Source organism: Pezoporus flaviventris, unplaced genomic scaffold (genome assembly GCF_033815535.1).
Source record: "Pezoporus flaviventris isolate CSIRO_AGI_PZ_B2104156 unplaced genomic scaffold, CSIRO_AGI_Pfla_v1 ptg000070l, whole genome shotgun sequence".
Lineage (NCBI taxonomy): Eukaryota > Metazoa > Chordata > Aves > Psittaciformes > Psittacidae > Pezoporus > Pezoporus flaviventris.
The window spans coordinates 2,518,399-2,538,598 of NW_026892618.1; the positions used below are offsets into that span (position 1 = coordinate 2,518,399).

The 20,200-nt window shown below is 40.3% G+C and overlaps 1 protein-coding gene across 5 annotated transcripts in view; it reads left to right on the top strand.

Annotated features, from left to right (window-relative positions):
• Positions 1–20,200, top strand: part of SCUBE1 (signal peptide, CUB domain and EGF like domain containing 1) — a 206,996-nt gene that overhangs the window by 176,795 nt on the left and 10,001 nt on the right. For all 5 annotated transcript variants that reach the window (XM_061472074.1, XM_061472077.1, XM_061472075.1 and 2 more), the window contains 7 exons: positions 4,517–4,633; positions 8,179–8,301; positions 11,944–12,063; positions 13,676–13,768; positions 15,313–15,429; positions 17,652–17,810; positions 18,852–19,055. In XM_061472074.1, coding sequence (XP_061328058.1) covers positions 4,517–4,633; positions 8,179–8,301; positions 11,944–12,063; positions 13,676–13,768; positions 15,313–15,429; positions 17,652–17,810; positions 18,852–19,055 — 933 coding nt within the window. The remainder of the gene's footprint in view (positions 1–4,516; positions 4,634–8,178; positions 8,302–11,943; positions 12,064–13,675; positions 13,769–15,312; positions 15,430–17,651; positions 17,811–18,851; positions 19,056–20,200) is intronic.

Here is a 20,200-nt window from a genome sequence, read left to right on the forward strand (position 1 = left end):
GACAGACATGTGTTTGAGGAAACTTAGAAGAAATTTGATCAGTGGTAGCTCCCTTCTGGAGATAGATGGAAGATTTTACTTCCCAGTACTGACAATCTGACACCCACTAACAAGCATTATATTCAAGAAAAATAAAGGTCTTTATGGGATCATTTAATATATGAAAGCATGAAATCAAAAAGAAAATGCTAAGTATGGTTGAAAAATCAACAATAAAATCCAAATGCTGACTTGACCTAACAGGAACAGAGCCAAACAAATATTATCAAGCATGACCACTGCTGGCAATAATTGCTTCTCTGAAAAACACAGGGAAATTCTGCTCTTTTATTAAACTGTTGAACAATCTCTTTGAGTAGAATCCCTTCTAGGCAAAAATAAAGGAGTGCTTCCACTGTTGAAACATTCTCTTTAGAAATGAAAACATAGATTGGTAGAAGAAATGTTGGGCTTTATTGATGTCATGGAAACAGCAACTGGAAGGAGAGCTCTTAGCAGCACAGGACCCCATAAAGAGAGTGCCTTTAGAGAGGGCTGGGACTGCCAATGTGCATAGGAATCAGTGGTGGAGGTTGGAAGGGACCTCTGGAGGTCATCCGCTCCAGTGCCTGAACTAGGCACTTCACTGGGTCATCTGCTGTGAGATAGAGAGGTCCTTATCTTAGAATTTATATGGCACCGTTAGCAATGATGAAAAAAACCTGCCTCTGGTAAGAAGCTAATCATGTACTACCAGAGATGCATTTAGCCTGAGACTTCTTGTAAGCTGCAAATAGTTAAACTGTGAAGACATCTCTTAATATGCTGAAACGACACAGTCACGTACAATGATTACAGTGGTGAATGTGATACGAATTTTTGACTAAGTGAAAGTAAAAAGAATGTGTTTGATGTCAAATAAGTGCATTCAAATCTGAAATGTTCTGAGACAGATTGGACTATTCATGAATTCATGCCAAATTCAACTAAGAATAAAACTTGAACCTCAAGTTGCAGCTTTCCCCTGAAGTTCCTCAACAACAGAACATTTTGACTTTTCATGTTCAGTTTAAAAACTTAAATAATTTTAAATTGGTTTAAGAGTGCCTCAGACCCAGAAAGTTAATTTCTCTGTATTTATTTTGGTGTTTGGGAGGGGGCAAATTCAGAGCAACCCAATAAAAAATGTGTGTGTGTGTGCATGTGTTGGGTGGAGGACTGATCAGGAAACTGAAAGAGAAATTATTTGTTCTCAGTTCTCTATTTGTAACCTGCCACATCTCTGCTCTTGGGTTTATTTGGGGTTTTTTTGCTTTTTTTTTCAGTCGATAATGTGTGTGTAGTAGGTTGTGTGTAGTGTTGTTTGTGCAGAGGAGACAAGATTTAAATACCTATGTTCCTTCTCAGTTATGTGGTAAGCCCATAACTTGGATTTGAATATGGGTTTGAAGCCCAGTGCTGTGTAGGTGAAACTAGATTTAAATTCTTGCTCCTTCATCTCTTATGCAATATAGCTGTATCTTGAGGGTGGTGGGAAAAAGAATCATACAACAGTTGAGTTGGAAGGAACCTTAAAGCTCATCCAGTTCCAACCCCCCTACCATGGGCAGGGACACCTTCCACTAGACCAGGTTGTTCCAAGCTCCGTACAAGCTGGCCTTGAACACTGCCAGGGATGGGGCAGCCACAGTTTCTCGGGCCAACCTGTGCCAGTGTTTCACTACCCTCCTAGTGAAGAATTTCTTCCTTATATCTAGTCTAAATCTACCCTCTGTCAGTTTAAAACCATTACTCCTTGTCCTATTGATAAAAAGGACGTCCTTTCAGGGAAAATATGCAGAAATACTGTGGAGCGCCACAAAGGTGCGAGGGCCAACTTCAAAGTTTCTGGGAGCCAGGGTATAACAGCACCCAGAGCACAGATTTCAGTTTAGAGAAGAAAACAAAGTGAGAGTATTTCAGCATCCTGTATCACACCACTGTTTCTTCTAGTGAAGAGTACGTGGTGCATATTTTTCCCTTTTCTATGACCAGTGCTGAATTCCTCAGGGGACTGGTGATTCTGCGGATAGGGCGCCATGGAAAGCTCTGTTCCTTGGGCAGAGCCTCGCCCTACCATCCACAGGCAACGAGGAGAGGAGGCAGGGGTCTTGGTGTTAAGCAAGGAAGAATCTTCACAGAGGCTTTCTGCATTCTATCAGCCAAAGCAAGATTCTGAATTCAGCAGAGGCTGAATTTATGAGAACAGCAGCAGGAGGTGGGATGAGGGGCTTAAATGGTGAAAAAGCTTTTAATAGCAGTCTTTGTATTATAATAAAAGTGTTTGTTTTGGTGTCTCTGTCAGCCAGTGTAAGCAAGATAAGTTTATGAGTAGCTGATATTTTGTGCAATAGAAATGCATTTGTCCATTCCGAGTGTCTGTTACGTAGCAAGAGGATGACTGGTGATGTTATTAGGCAGACTGTTGTTTCCATGGGCAAAGAGGCATCCTTCTTAATGCAAAAAAAAAACCACCTGTAACAACCTATAAGACATAATATGTAACAACACGAAGTGGTATGTGTGAAAGCAATGCATAAACCCCACTGCCTAAACTAGTGCGGGATAAGATCACTATTGAGAAATCTTACATTGTTTTTGAAAAAGAGCCTTCCAAGGTAAGTCAGAGGCCAGAAAATCAACTGCTTTTGTAAATTTCCTGCAATGCCATACAGGGCACAAGGTTACACATGAATGAAACGATGTTGTATGATTTGGCTTCTTAGGCATTAAAAATCTTTTAAAACCATAACTGCAGTGTTCATTCCAGAATGATTTTACTTCATGTATTTAGTTAGAGAAAACTGAAACAGTTTGCCATTTATATGTATTCAAAAGCTGCATATTTCCAAGGCTGTAAAGGAAACCCTAAAAAGAAATTACTTTCAGAAGTCAAATAATATTTTTAAATGCATAGAAAAATGCATTAAAAATTAAATAGATGTAAAAAAGAGAAAAATCTCTTTCCTCTTTTTGCTACTTGATCATAACAAGTGATTGTAAAGCACACATAAAACTGGATAGCATAGATTTTTGTTCATAATATATATTTCATTTTATGTTATGCATTTGCCTGAACAGTTGTTTTCCACATTGTGAATTCTCTTTTTCATGAATGTTTTGAAACACTTAAAATTGGAGATCATATAATTATAGCTGTTTACAACATTCTGAATTTGTGCAGAAACTCTCACACAGATTTTGGGTTTGTATACACATACACAAAATCTTTAGTTTTCTCTAGTTCTTGAAGTTATGTGTTTGCATTTATAACAGCAGGATGAGCCCTAGAATGTTTCATTAAACATCAAAACTATATAAATAATAACTTGGATCTAGGAGTTGGGTAGCACACCCTTAAGTATTGGTGAGTTTTGTCGTTTTTTCAAGCACCCACAGCTTTCTAAGTATGTACACTATGAAAGTCTGAATTATATATAGTAATGGTGTTGCTCATATTATGTTCTTAATAAGCTACTTTAGAAAGTGTGCAAGCTATTAGAGAAATACTGTTTTCATTCATTTATACCTCAGCAATATTGGAGGAATGAGATTTTTTGAAGTTATCACTCTCAAATAATGCCATTGTATTAATATCTCTGGCCTTTTAATGGAAAAATTAATCACTGAAGAGGATTTTTTAAAAAACAATTGTTTTAGGACGAAATTCACTCAAAAGTGTTATTTTGCATGCATTGCTGTCTAAGGTACCTTTAATGTAACGGTTTACAGCAAGTCCATTACATCATGACAGCTGTCAAGTAAACCTTTTATGTCGTCCTCAGCAAAACCTTTATACTACCTTTGAAGCAGTGTGCTGTTAATTGCTTTCTTCATAGGCTGCTGGATAGAGAGACTATGTAAATAAGGGTTTTGCATTAGTGAGCAGTGATAATTAGAGATGCCTGACTTTTTTAAGGGGAAGAGGTCAAATTTTCTTGAATTAGGTAGAATGTGACTTTGGGATGAGATTTCCTGTGTTTTAGGTGCAGCCCGACCATTCCTGATACCGGCATGTTCTCAGATGGTATTGTGCTTACCCCCTTGTAGATGTGCAACCGTGTGCACAGTCTGCACAGGCAGAGCAGGCTTCCTGTCCTGGTGAGCAGGATGGCAGAGGAATGGTCAGTGAAAGAGGGAATGACGTGAACCAACCCGAAATTTTTTTCCGTTGTGCCACTAACCCCCCAAAACCTTCATATCCCCATTGCCCGGCTGGGTAACGACGATCGGAAGTTAAAGGTTGCCATCTAATGGTGAACATGTATAATACGGTGTCCATGGTCGTGTTTATGTTCTCTTTTCTTACCCTTCTCCAGGTACCTGCAAGTCCTTTCCTTATAAGGCACTAAAGGAATGAAAATGATATTTTATTCAGATTTTACATGGGATGATATGTGATGTTTTATCAGTAACAAGATGTTGCAACTGAATGTGAAATTCCAGCCATTCAGTTTAACTGAATTCTAATTTCCTAATGCTTTTTCTGTGAATGCAGATATTGACGAGTGTTCCTTTGAAAGGACGTGTGATCACACCTGCATCAACTATCCTGGTAGCTTTGAATGTCTCTGCTATAAAGGCTACACCTTGTATGGACTGACGCACTGCGGAGGTTTGGAAACCAAGTTTTGCTTATGTGTTTGTTTGGTTTGTGAACTGTTTACTCAGCCACACATTCTTTCAGCTGAAGCATTTAGAACTGGAGATGATAAACTAATAAAGCTAAAATAGCGTGAGCTTGCTATTTTAGCTTTATTTTGTGTGACTAAAATTTCAGCATCTCAATCTTGCTGAAGAATTCTCAGGAGAAGAACATAAATAAAAACCAATGTCCTGGCCTTTTTTGATGGTGGTGCATAGCAGCCCCAGTATAGGTGAGAAGCCTGTAGCTGTGATGCTTGCATCCACTGCTGCATGGATGCATGGATGCAGCCATTCTTCCACAACCATTGCAAAGCAGCTTCATGGCTGGGGTTCATCGCACTGTACAGGGTAAGCTTCATTATAGAGCACAGTTACAAGCACAGAGTACTAATTGGTACTTTCACAGGAGTGAGGTTAGTCACAATTGTATTTACAGAAGGAAGGCTGCAAATGATGAGCTACAAAGAGAATAGGAGAAGGATGTCGGTTTTACAAAGTTGACAAATTTTGGCACGCAAAATGATGTAGCAGAAACAGATGCCAGTCAATCCCTACCATCCGAGTGTTGAGTTCACCTGATTTGGTAGGGTCAACATAACACACCATATATGCTAACCATATCTCTGCCAGCCCCCTCTTTGGAAGAAAGGGGTAGGTAGTGTATTCTGGTATCTCTTGTGCAGAGCAGGAAAAGTAACAAATGAATTCACTGTGTAGTAGAGGCAGGCAGGAAGAGAAATTGGAGTTCAGCTGAGAAATGAGTTTGGGAAAAGACTTCACTTAAGGGCAGTGCTGAAAGCAAAAGCAGAGTCTGGAAGTTTTGGGGACCTATGCTATGCAGGGTATGAGAGACTGATTTTCAGTTTCACTGTTAATTCCTTAATGACTTAATATATGTCTTAATTTAGGAAAAGCCTCAAAGTCTGGGGTTCATCGTCAGGCTTTAAATAATCTTCAGCCTTACTTCAGCTTCGGTCTTTTAAATAAGACTGAAACAGGACTAAAACTCTAACTGGAAGTGCTCAGTGCTGAACCTCCGACAAAAACATGACTAGATCCAAACTGTCTGCTTTTTTCCTTAATGGGCAGATCCAAATCACTGCTCTGAATCCACCCTGAGCTTTGGTGCTCAGGCCTATCATTAGTTTTAGTCAGCCCCTGCAGGGTGATGTTTATAGCGGAACAAATAGCTTACCCTGGCTGCCATCCATGTGGCACTAAGCAGAAGTCAAAACTAGGGAGAAATAATGAGAACCTTCAAAAAGGTTTGGTGCAAGCTTACCTCTTAGTAAGCTTTCTCTCCATCTCGCTTCCCCTTTCTTAGTAATTAATGAACTGTGTGGCAATGTCCTTGTTCTGGGCCTTCATGCTGAAGGACAGTCCCTGTTGCAGTCTGGTGTCTTCTTCATGGCATCTCTTGTAATAAAAGTCCTGCGTCATAAGGGAAACTTTTAGAAGGACAGTGCTAGCACTTACACCACCTGCTGATGTAAAGCTCTACTTTCAGTATAAATTGCCTTGTTAAGTGACCTTAGGAAAGTCAGTAGAATCTGCAGGTCTATTCAATGCTTTGGGGAATTTGGGTGCTGCTTCAGGAGCTTGGTTCTGGGCTGAGGTACCTGACAGCAAGAGCTTGGGTTTGAACAGTTCAGCCAGAGTTCAGTGGCAGGAGCACTGTGGGCTAGTATGTGTGTTTCAAGTATGGGTTCACAAGCAGAGAACACTCAGCATAAGCCCCACCTCTATGTATGAAATTTCCTAGAAAAAAGTTTTTTTCTGGGGCTATCTCCTTTGTCCGTTTTTGGAATTGCTAACCCAGGACCTGCAGAAGTTCTGACTCTGACCCAAAAATCATAACATTGTCCAGAAGCATGCCCGTCATATACGGGTGTCTTTCTCAATTTATTTTTTGCATATACTCCATATTTTCCAGATTTTTACTTAACCACGTGGGCTAAAATCTTGTATCAGAAGAAGAAAGACATTTGTAGATTCCAGCAGCTACCCCAGTAAATACTCCCATGTTCCCATTAAGTGCCCCAAGATGCCAGAGGAAAACTTGCCTGATGTGTATGCATCCACATTTGTTAACCATGCAGGGCTTGAGCCAGCCACTCATCAGTCCCACCTCCTACCTGTACCGCTCTGGCTTCAGATGGTGTGACTGGGCTGCAACACTGGGGCCTGGGGAGAACTGGCTTGAACTCAGGCAGTGTTCGTGCAAACCACGTGGATTCACACAGCACCAAGCACGTGGCAGTCAGAGGTCAAGCCTGGACTCTAGGCATGGTTTGTAAAAGTAGTTAGACACTCATCCTGGGAGCATTTATGGCCAGACACATTGATGGTTTTCTTCTGTAGTTACATTTTGAGGCCTATCATTAAGCCAGAGTATTAGAAATTCAGTATATCTCCCGTTGATTTGATGTCATTCTAGCTCATTTCAGCGTATTGTCAAGTGGCACTACCTATGTGCCTTGTAGAAGTATTACAGTAATGCTACTGTTTTAGCAAGCAAATGAACATAGCTGCGTTCAAAGTGCAAAAACCATTTGTCATTGAGGTTAGTGCAGTGCCTAAAATAATGGGACTGTAGTTCATAACAAGGGCTTTTAGGTTATGGCTACATTAGTGAATTAAAGACTCTGGAGCAGCAACGTGCAGCTGATAGTCCACTGGTGCCATATGACAGTTTTGGCCTGTGCCATCTGAGCGTGATCCAGAAGCAAGTACATGGCAGCACAACTCCTGTTGAGCATGATGGATAAACATCCTTTCTGCTGGTGGGAAGAGACGAGATGAGAGATTGGCCACGTCAGCACAAGTATATAAATGCTGATTGCATAGACTAAAAGAGTACACCTCACATTGACTAAATACTTTTCTAATGTAGCAAAAGTTGAAAGATTTTATGTGGAATATCAGTGATAACATATCCAGTAATTGCTTTACCTTCCTGCAAGCTTTTACCTTTCATTTTCATTGGAAGAGTAGAAGACTAAATAAACTACACTTCAGCTGCTAGGTTCCTATCAAATATGCAGTTTCTTTCTCCATCTGAATCATTTCTAAAAGCAAACTCTGTGAATCACTATGGAGAATTTAACTCCCTGTTATGCAAAAGAGATCTAATCTAACAGAAGTTTATGCTTTTGACATTTTTCCATATAGTGCAATATACATTATTGTCCAGATGCTGCAGAGACTTTTGAGCATGTTTTGTATCTTGTGAGTACTTCCAAGAATTTCAGTGTAATAGCCCTAGCAAGTAAATTGTATCATATGCATAAATCCTTGAAAGGGTAGGAGTTATACATCTATCTAAGGACAGATGCATGCAATACACACTAAAATTGTTTGACATGAGTATTGTCTGCATTTATACGTGTTTATATAGACTTAAATGTAAAAGATATAGTAGAAACAGATACCCTTATGCACATACTATCTTAATGCACAGTATACATGTGTACATGTGGTTAATACTCTTCTCAACTTTAATTACACTTTCAGATATTGATGAGTGCAGCATCAGCAATGGTAGCTGTGACTATGGGTGCCTTAATACAATGGGGAGCTATGAATGTGTCTGTCCACCTGGAAAGAAACTGCACTGGAATAAAAAGGACTGCGTTGGTAAGTGTGGGAAGCTGACTTGGAGGTGACTGTGGTGATGCTCCTGTCCTCCAGGAGGGTGGAAAAGCCCGTGGTTTTGCCTGAGGGATGCTGCATTTTCACAGTATAGATATTGTGAAAATATAGGTAGATCTCCAAATTAATTTTATAAGGTCAAATAACACCTGATCCTATGGGGTCCATAAACTAGAATGTAACTCCAGGTGGATTAAAGAATGGGCAGTCTGCTGGAATTTTTTTGTGTGGATAGGGTTTTTTTTAGGAGTCGATTCACACATATCTAAGTTATCTTATTATTATGTATTTTATATTTTCATTCTTAATTTGTCTTTTGTCCATCTCTGTGGCCCCATCTATAACTCTTTCCCTTTAAGACTAATTTAGAATATTCAAAACATGTAACCGCTTACAAGTAGGACATAGTATTCATGTTAATGAATAAATCTACATTCACAGCACCATACCCCAGTTTTTCAAGTTATCTCCAAAGGTATCCTGCTTAATATGAAGTACTAACACTAGCTGTGTATTATTTGCAATGAGCACAATCCTGTGACCATTAAAATTATGGCACTTGCTTCTAGTGCCACTTTGTGACAGATCTGAATTTCTGTATCCTTCTAGTAGACAACTTTTTTTCTGGGGTCTTATTTGAAGCATAACACATCTTGGCCATGGCTACAGCCATTCAAAGTATTTTCTGGGAGATTTAAATTCCATTTTCACATTTTTAACGGGAATGGCATACCTGAGGTCTTTCATAGTCAAATTTAGGTTGTGGGGGTTTGTTTGGGTAGGGGGTTTTAGAATCACAGAATCATAGAATAGTTAGGGTTGGAAAGGACCTTAAGATCATCAAGTTCCAACCCCCATGCCATGGACAGGGACACCTCCCACATTAGACCATGTCACCCAAGACTCTGTCCAACCCAGCCTTGAACACCACCAGGGATGGAGCATTCACAGCTTCCCTGGGCAGCCCATTCCAGTGCCTCACCACCCTCACAGTAAAGAACTTCTTCCTTATATCCAGTCTAAACTTCCCCTGCTTAAGTTTTAACCCGTTACCCCTTGTCCTGTCACTACAGTCCCTAATGAATAGTCCCTCCCCAGCATCCTTATAGCCCCCCTTCAGATACTGGAAGGCAACCTTCTCTTCTCCAGGCTGAACCACTAGTAATTTCTCATAGATAAACTTGGGGCCTAATACCTAACTGGGAGCAAGATAGAACAAGAAAGGGACTTAACAGAATCTCTGCACATATGGAAGAAAAGCATAACAGTCTTTTACATACTTTTATATATAGCCAGGGAGGGGTGGTGGGTATGTATCTCAGGTTGGGTTTCAGCCTTTGCCATTGACTTGTCTCCTAACCACAACTGTGTACTTCATTTTTCCTGCTTAGCTTTATCTATATTAACCTTCGCTATTATATAGAGAATGAAGTTCTGTAGGCATAAGAAATGATTAACATTGGTGGGTTTTAGTTATCCAACAGGTCTCTCTTGCAATGTACCAGTTACTCCTCTGGAAATGAGTTTGTAAATTAACAGCAGGGACTGCAGTTTTTTGAGGTCTGCTATATAGTTAGACCTCACAGTTAGACAAAAGTTTTGTGCTATATTCCCTTTCAGCCTGCTAAGAATGCTGTTCCCATGGTAAGAGGCTGGTTGAAAATATTTTCCTAGTTGTAAATTTCTCTTCATTATTTGTAATACTCAGAAGATAGAAAATAGAACACTTCTCTATTGGTATACACTGTTTTATTTGATGAATTCAATGAGGCTTAAAATGAGTGTCATCTCCCTGCTGATCACTTGCCTTTATTACCATCATTGTTTAGAGGCAACTGCATTCTATATTGTTATAAAAGCACAAAAAAGAAGTAGAATGATATTTAGTGATCCTGAATGCCACATGATTTGGAGATATTTGCAGTTAAAAAAAATCCTCTTTTGCTCAGCAATGACACTTTGTGCTTGTATTGTTTCCTCAGTGCAAAGAAACAAATACTTTAAAACCGTCACCAAAGCCACATAAAAGACCTTAGGAGGGAAGTAAGTGGAGGATGATTATTCCTGTATTAAAGATGTGAAGATCAGGTGTGTTTAAGGGACTTGTATGTATTTATACTTAACCAGTGAGGCCAGGGATGTGAGCCAGCTGGTGGCTGCTGGGACCCGTCCTCTGCACTCAAGCCAAACCAGGCAAGGCTCATTACAGCTACCACACTTGAATTGCCCTGTTTTATCCCAGCTTTACTGGGCTTTTCCCAAATGCTGGCAGATCCAAGCCAGTCTGGCTGCTGCAGCTTTGGTCTCCCTTGGTGCGGTTCAGTGGTAAGCTGACAGGAAAAATGACATTTTCAGTAGCACAGTCAGCCATGAGCAAAACAAGAGTCAGCCACGTCCATCTTGTAAGGTGACCATGTTTGGAAGAAGCAGCAAGGAACAGTCAGGGAAAAAGCATATATACCTGAACAGGCTGAGGGGGCTGAAGCAAGAACTGTTTTACAGACAACTAGCTGAGGTTTAACCAGCTGATGCAGTGTGAAATACCTGCTTGAAGCTGTGCCCAGCTACACTTGGCCTACAGTCAGTGCAGAGATTAAATCTCTGGCGGAAAGGAGGGAAGTGCCTCAGTGCCAGTAGCGATGGCACCTGCCGGCTGAAGGAACCTCATCATTTGTGTGGAGCAGAATGTACTTAAGTAACAATTCAGTCCCAAAAGATGTCAAAATAAGTAAAGGATTATAATTCTTAGTGGCATACCATCATCTCAGGGTGAAGTATAGAGACTGGTCCAACAATTTATTACAACTTTCTGTAGTTTCAGCTAAAACAGTCCCTTACCCAAATAAGAGCAGTTTGAGACCTGCAGGATACTCTGTCTTCATCCTGCCATGAAGCCAAGAGAAGAAGCTGGGTATTTCCATTGCAGAAACTCCAACGTGCCTCATGTGGTGAATGTTGATGAGAAGTGGCTGATGTCTCTGTGTGTCACTGTCTCTTCTATCACTGCTTGCAGCATTTCAGCAGTGGCTGAAAGGACTGGTGGGACTACCAATCTCCATCCCAGAATCTCCTGCCTCATGCCTGCCTGGCTGGGAAGCTTTATACTTCCAGAGGCTACAGCATGGAGCTAAAAGTAGAAAGTCTTTGAGAGTCAGAGAAGTGGAAAATACCACTTTTGCAGTCATCTAAATAAACAGATCCTTGTGAGGGTGACTCCTGTGTGTGGTTGGTAGTTGGCCTGTTAAATCAGAGAGCTGTTGCCTCCAAAAGGGAGGAAAGGACATCTCAGGTCATTAATATTACCTGTTGCTTCTGAGATCAAGATATGCACACAGAATTGTCCTTGTACTTAGAGATACCTGCCTTCCAGAGTGCAGATCTTGGACCTGAACAGTCCTTAAGTGAAGGATAGGAGGGAAAGATTGATCAAGAGTTTAGGTCAAAAACTGTGAAGGATTCTAATTCTCAAGTCTAAGCTGAAGATCCAGATACTTTCTCCGTAACTGAGCTTGTGATTTTGCTTTGTTTCCACTTTCCTTTCCTCAGCACTGTACGCAAGTGGATGCACACGGATCTGGGTTGGGTAGTGTCTGATTTTTTTTTCATTTCTCTTTTTTCTCTCCTCAGAGATGGTGAAATGTCTCCCGAATGCCAAACCAGCTCCCAAGGCTCAGCTAGTGTGTAGTAAGACAGGAGGCATAGAAAGCTGCTTCCTGTCCTGCCCATCCAATACTCTTTTTGTTCCAGGTTTGTACAAAACGTTTGTGCTCCTAAGTATAGAATGTGACTTGATGATTTTCCTCTGCCAATGTGTTTGCAGTTCTTACATTCAGTTTTTGTTCTGGACAATTGTAAATGAGCAAAAACATCATTATAGCTTCAACTGGGCCAGATAAGTACATCACTAAATAGAAGAGCTGATTACCACTTACATTAGAGTTTTGGCTCTTCATTGTTTAATTTGAGGTGTCATTTGGAGGGGTGGGGAATTTCTAACAAAAACCTGAGATGTGTCTACTTTAGCCAGCAAGGTGCGAAAGAAAAATTTTAATGTATTGAACTGCTGTGTCAAAAGCGAGGGAGAAAAAAAATTGACAGTTGATTCCAGTGGATTCCTGCTGATTTTCAGTACCAGGTTTCTCAGCTTTGAGTGAAGTCCCCTGTGCCCATCCAGGCATCTTTTTAAAATGAGCTTTGCATCATGGCCTGAAATACCGTGTAACTGTGTGATTGAGCAGGAGCAGAAACACGTCCCAAAGCAGAGAGTGCCCTGGGAGGAACTCGTCTTGGTGAGCACATTCTGAGGCAGGAGCAGGAAAGGACCAGTAGGACACACTGGGAAATTTAATGCTGTGGCTGCCACAGCACATGATCAGGCTCCCAGACCAGCTGGGGTGGCATAAAACTTCTATCAGCTCAGCCAGGGGCACAGTGGAGCAAAGGATGACCTATCGACACCTTTAAAACAGTCTTACTGTCTCATACAAAATGGATGCAACTAAATGTGTCTCAGGAGGCTATATAGCAAAAAGAATCTCTCAGTATTATCTGCTGTGGTTGCTGAGTTTTAATACATTTTCCTGGTAGTAGTTTAGCAGAGTGTTGTTTATAGAAATTCATGCATTTCATCTTCTCCCTGCTTTGTATCATTGGCTCCAGGTAATTTTCATGTACAGTTTTGCAGGGCAGGTGGGGAAGGGGATTGCTACTGCTTTTTCATGCATGTTCTGGTTCAGACAAAGGATTATTTTCCACAAGAATATTTCTACTTTTTGTACTAATAGTCTAAGGACTATTAGTCCTGGCATTATGTGAAGTAGAGCTGTTCACACTTTATTTTCAGTTTAGCGGGGATTAGTGGAACCATGTATTTATCTAATTTGTATGCACCAATACACAGTTTTATCTGTGCAATATGTTAACCCTGTTATGGTTCTAAGTACATTAGGTTTTGTTTCTGCCAATAAGTTCTGTCAGAGTCGGGAGCTAGAATTATTATGAAAGTACATGGTTTATTTTTTAAATTAAAGAGATGATCAAAGCACAAGGACTCTGCCATGGACAAACAGAAACTATTTTCTACTTGGGCAGCATGGAATCATTTGCAGCTAACCGCATGCCAAATTGTTTATAAAATGTAACATTTCAGTGCTGGAAGAAACAGAACTTGCAGTCAACAGTGACGCATAGCCTCTGGCAAGCTATTTCAGCTATTTGAAATCAAGTTCAGCACTTAAAACGCCTCCTTATTTAGCAGTATTAATCAGTTTGTCGAAGATTAATGCTGGGGGGGTGACGAGAGAGCAGATGCTTTGAGAGACTGTTGCCACACGTGCTGACACTGCATTCTGCCCTGCAGATTCGGAGAACAGCTACACGCTGAGCTGTGGCGTTCCTGTCCAGCAAGGCAAAGCTCAGCAGAAACGCAATGCAACGCTGCCCAGCTGCGCAGGTAGGTGCTCTCCTGCTCGCCTGTCCAGGAGGTAGGACATGGAGGTCCTCCAGACCATTTAGGGGTTGCAAGACCTACAGCACTCAAGTTACACAAGACCAGAATTAAGGTATCCTGTGTTCCATCATGTGCACACTTGCTTTTCTGCATCCTCTCCTTGAGGGCCGGAGGGTACACAGTTGCCTTCCGGTGTGGCATGTGTTGGTACATCAGTACAGGAGTAGTGGAGGTTTGAGATGTATTCAGTAGTGACAGATACATAGAATCCATAGTTCAGCAAGGCAATAGCAAGCATATCAAAATGGCATTTCTTCCCAGGCTTGGAAGTGAGCCAGAGGGGCCCATCAGTAGCGCAAGAGCAGAAGGCTATTGCGGGTTCCAAGCCTTGCCTGCAAAGCCCTTCCTTAGGAACATAGATCCTCCTACTGGGGATTCCCAATAAAAAGGTTATGAGACTTTTATGAGCACATACTGTTTCATTTATCTTGTTCTCAGAAATGGCTGGATTATGTTTGCAGAGACATTTCAAAATGTGTCTTAAAGCTGATACTCAGCATAAAATAAAGTTCAGCTCAAAATGGTTGAGGTCTGGCAAAATTAGAAGCACCTTGAACGGCACCCAGCAGTGGGAAGTGTCATCTCACTTTATGTATGATTATCTGCTGTACTTCTCTCCAGTTTGCCAGATCTCTAACCATGTCTTTCTTACATATTTGTAATGTGTGAGGAGGTGCGATGCTGAGGAGTGCAGTAACAGGGCAGCAGATATGTCTGCCTGTGGCACAGGCGCATGCTACCTCTATAGTCCTAGTTTGGCAAAGCCCTCCCAAGGAAAGAGGGACCCACGCTGCAGCACTTACCTGCAGCCACCTCTCCACCTGCTCCAGGTCCCATAGGCAGCCTACAGCGGCTGGCAGGTGATGGGCCAGGTCCAGCCTTTTCCACCATGGACTCTGTGAGGAAGTCAGCCAGCAGCCACATTTCCTAAGTGGTGCGCGGCTATATAACAGCCTTTAAAGTCACAAGACGTAACTGGCTTGGATTTAAAGCCGAAGAATAAAGCTTGCAAGCCATAGACCACAGTCAAATAAAAATGTTTCCTTTGGATGGTTTTCAACTGCCAACAGTGTAGCTTCCTTAAATTAATCTTATTCCTGGTTGGTATTACCAAGAGCAGAACACAGCCAAGTAACATGGGAAGTCACAGACAGAGTCAGGAAAAAAAAAGGCAGGAATTACTCTTTTTCATAGCAACAGACAAATTGGCGCAAATTCCACAAAGATGTGCAGGCCTGCTGGAGGGGAAGCCTGTGTGCAGTGCATGTGTGACACCAGCAAGTTCATTGATCTTCATGGCCTCAAGAATAAGTGCTTATGCAAAAAAAATTAACTTCTAGAGATGGATCTTCTTGTACAAAGTGTGTAACTCTTGGGCTGTGTCTTTTCATTGTCACTAGAAGACTTCTGAGTCTGTTTTTAAAAATGAGTTTCAGATTTCATTTCATCGCATCCCAAATGATAGCTTTTATATTTTACGTCAACAGATTCATTAGCCCCTCCAATCAAGCAGAAGGCTCGTTTTAAAATTAAGGATGCAAAATGCCATTTACGACCTCGCAGCAAAGAAAAAACAAAAGATTCTGGGAAGCAAGCTGGTTTAGGTATGTGGTTTCTTCTAACATGTAAACAGCACTCTAATTTTTCGTTTGCTTGCTTGCTTGTTTGCCTATTTTGTTTTCATACTGCAGACAGGAAAAAAAAACGTTTGTCATATTTGGACCCGAATTTAAGTTCAGGCCAAGGTTCACACACTAGCTGAACATTGCCTTGGGTTTGGATTTGACAGTATTGAAATGTCACCAGGTGCTTTGAAAAATCTTTGTTCACAAGTACATGAGTTTGGAATTCAGCTGAGCCTTTTTCTAGCACTGGTAATAGAAGAAATATCCTGAGGCAAAAAGCTGTGACCTGTGTGAAGTTGTGTGAAACAATGCCTGTTTGCTTTGGTTTAGTTTTCCCAAGTGTGGTTTATGAAAGAAAACAAAAGATGTTATTTATTTGCTTTATTCTGGATTAGTATCTGTAGTATTTGCAGCAGCAAAGATAAGCCCTAAAAGGTGAAGTTATAATTCAGCTCTGGTGCTACGCAGCCTTAGATCTTTTCTTATGTTGGAGTGAGTAGTTATAATGTTAGAAAAAAAATTTAAAAGATTTAGACATAATTACCAAAACTCTGAAATTAAAAAAAGCTTGTGTGAGGATGAATCAAAGTAATCAAATGTTCTTAAAATTCAGTATGACTGGGCATGTGGTTTTATTGTTTTCCAACATCATTTTTGAAGTTGGATAAGAAAGATACTTGCAAAGTTATGTGTATTGAACAGATCTTCATGACATTTATTTCTTGTCCTCTATCCCCTTGATACTATGACAGGGACAGTTAAAGAGTGTTTGGGTGTTACTGCTGTGCATTTCCACAGCTTAAAAGTATTTGGAATTAACTTAAATTTAATATTAATTCAAAATTTTCCAGACTTTAATACACAGCATTAGTGTAATTGCAACGTAACAGCATACAGCAAACTTCTACTGTTGTGACTCTGCCTCACCACCACTTTTGCTAGAGAGTGAGGAGTCATATATGAGCCCTGAACAGAGGAGAGTAAAAAATAGGTATCCTAAAAAAAAAAAACTAATGGTTTAAAGATTTGATTTTTTAAATATAGACTCGTATTTTATCTTTACCCTGAAATCTAGACATCTATGACTAATTTTCCAAGTACCCACTTAAAACGAGTCTCAGTTGTCAAGATGCTTACCTTGTCGTTAGGGATTTTCTTCTTTTAATAAGATTTGATTTTCAGACTCATTTTTAAAGTCATGCAGTCACCATGGGAATGTATTTTGTGGATTCATATCCTTGTCCTTTGCTTTGCTTTGGTTTTATTATGTCATCTAAACTTTTGAGTCTAACAGAAAGATTACACAATACAACCACACGCTTGAAATGAAATCCTCCTGGTGGCCTGACTGCTAGAAATTTCTCCCTAACCTGGAAGGTCCATTGCCGATCAGAAAAAGGATGTTTTTCACTAAGATTTCTTTATATAGGGAAAGAATGCTCATGTGATTATGCCCCAGTGGATTATGGCCTTTTCCACATAATTGGCAACAGCATTCAGTTCCTCTGCTTGTGATAAGATGAAACAGCCGCAAGTTGTGCCAGGGGAAGTTTAGATTGGATATTAGGTGGTGGAGTCCCCATCCCTGAGGGTGTTTAAAAGATGTATAGATGTGGCACTTAGGGACATGGTTTAGTGATGGACTTGGCAGTGTTAGGTTAATGGTTGGACTAAATGATCTTAAGGGTCTTTTCCAACCAAAATGATTCTGTGACTTCCCCTCAGATAAAGCCTTCCAATATAGTTTCATAACCTCCCAATCAAATGTTTTAAAACCTCTGATATCTGGTGATTGCTGAAAGAGATAGAATACCAGCTGGTATTTTCTAGAGGCCTAGGCCTGCCACTCTCATGAATTTATGAAAATTGACTGTCTTGCTTTGTTCAACCATCAAATACATAGTACTGTTGGTCTTAGAAAATTTCTGTAAAGAACTAAGTCTCATGCAGAAAAGGGACAGGCAATTGTATGCATTAGAGGTACCACTGTGCAGCTGAGCACCACCACACTGTGTTTTTACACCCTGCAGTCACTAACAAACCCAAAATTGCACAGAGAAGGAGGTGTCTCACAATGTGCATGAAATGCTGTGAAGCTTGTCACTGCACTCATGATAACCCAGCTGAGATACCGCTTATTAGCCTGTCACTTGCTACTTTGCTACTTGATTTCTTTTCTGTGTTGCTTCTCTTATGCAAAGGAGGTCAATTCCCTTGTACAGACAACTGCCAGGTGACCTTTGTGAATCTCAAGTGTGATTCCTCTAAGAAAAAACGTCGAGGCCGTAAGTCCCCATCAAAAGAGGTATCCCATATCACCGCAGAGTTTGAAGTGGAGATGAAGTCGGAAGAAGTTTCAGGTTTGTGAAAGATCTGTCTGTGGAGAGAAATCAGAATTCAGTTCCTTTGTGTGTGGTTAGAATCTCTTTGATGCTATTTCATCAACCTACCATGCAAACTTTTTAGCACAAGCTTCATTCAGCAGCCTTTCCAAACTCATATTTTCACAGATTTAATTGAAAGGAATCGGGTATGAAATTAAGATGAAGGAACAAAGATTGAACCTGCAGCAAAATTCCTTCAAAGCCTTAAGTCATGTACTTTAATTTAGTTTGATTTCTTTAAACAGAAGTGCTAATTGATGCACAGAGAATGTAAGGACTAGATAGAAGTTCTGCAACAACAATGATAAAAATAGGCTCCAAAATATATGTTGCTGAAACTTCAGTCTGAGAATCAAGCATTTTTATTACACATTTGGAAAACTCATGTTTTCATAACAAACTGTAGAAAGAAAAAAAATTGCTTCAAGTTATTCATGAGCTGTAATATTATGCTATAAAATCCGGCCAAAGAAAATGTGGGCTGAATTCTATAAACACATCAGTCCTCAAAGGTAGGTTTGTTAACCCTGAGGGGTACCTCACTAGGCAACTGATTCAAAGAGTAGTCGTGCCAGAAAGTACCTTTCTTTGTTAGAGAAATGTGAAGGATTCCTGATCAAATGAGTAGAGCATGGGCAGATCAAATTCAGAAACAGTAGTGGTGGCAGACTGAAAGCATTATCTGGAAGTACAACACAGAGAGATTGATGCTTGCTGCAGCCCTTTTCCTGTGCATGCACTCAGTGTACCCCGATTTTTTAATGCTAACAATAAGATGCCAGCACTCAGTGTGCCCTTATAAGGCCATGAAACTCAGTTTGATGGACCTCAGCTACTGTCTTATCCCTTTAAAAGGCCTGATTTTGAATACAGTCAGCTGCTTTTACAATTGATACAGAGAAGACAGTGAAACAAATAGAGGTGTCATGGTGTGTTGCAGGCTCAGCTTTTTGTTAAGCACCTTGTTTTAAACATGAATCTCAATTGCTTCTAGTTTTGTTATCATTTCCCATCTAGACACCTGTAACATTGACTGTGTTCGGAAAAGGATGGAGCAGAAGCTGCAAACTGCAATCAAAACATTGAGGAAATCTATTAATAAACAGCAATTTTACATTCAGTTTTCTGGGACAGAATATGAAGTGGCTCAGAAGCCAGCTAAAGCTACTGAAGGGCATGAAGCTTGCAGTACAGGGCAAGTGCTGCAGGATGGAAAATGTGGTAAGTTCCAATAACCTATTCAGCATATCCCCCAAAATAAGCAATCCAAAATGAGCTTGTCCCTAGTGAGCCAGGCAGGAAATCTGTGAGATAACATGATTTCAATCAGTATCACTCAACATATATGCATGAACCACTGGCAGTTAATAAGACTTTGAAGGGAGTTCATGAAATGGTTGCAGGAAAAGAAAAGAAACATGTCTGTGGCTACATTCCCATGCTGTCAGCTGGTATGTATCAAGGCCTACCACAAGACAATGTTGGCAATTAGTTCTCAGTTGCTCCCAGCATCTTATGAAAACATAATTACAATTCTGTAGAACAATAATATGGTATTTACCCAGATGCCATGGTCACCTCTCTCACACTCCTTACCACCAAGTAATCTGTGACCCATGGATATATTTGTATTTATCACTCAAGAGGTCTAATTAAAAAAAAAGAAAAAAAAAATCTGTTTTAACTTTATGCAAAATACCTAATTTCTTTAAGCTTTTCCCAGATTATCAGGCTCTAGTGCTTTACTAGAGGTAAAGGTGCTAGTGCAAAGGTAACTAGGGGCAAGGTGCTAGTGCAAACCTATTAATGGCAGCTCTCAGTATGGCAAGTTTCCTATCATCTTTTCAAAATCAGCATATCTATTTTCCCAGCTGCTTTTAAACACCAAGTTATTTACAAGCACACAGAAATAGTTGAGTGCAGATCTGATAGGTGCCTTTAATGAGTTGGTTCAGAGGCTGTTTTCATTACAGAGGAACAGTGATTTAGAAGCTATTGAAAGAGTTGCTATTAGTGTCTAGATACCTGTACATTTTAACTACCTATATCCAGCAGAGAAAAATGTTTAATCGAGTTATGTGCCCTGTTGCAGCAAGAAAAGCATGTGTATTCATATCTGTATTTAAAACACTTTCCAGTTGGGGTATTTGAGTGTCAAGAGACATAAAAAATTACATGGGATACATTGCCGTCAGAGAAGTCTCTAGACTGGACCTCAGGAGACAGACTTCTTGTAGTCATCTGCCATAAAAACAACATGTAAATTCACATCACTTCCCATGTGTTGTGCACCGCTATTTTAATTAAACTGCAAGGTTTTTAGACCGCATCAGCTTTATTAACAACATGTTTCTGATGAACACTTC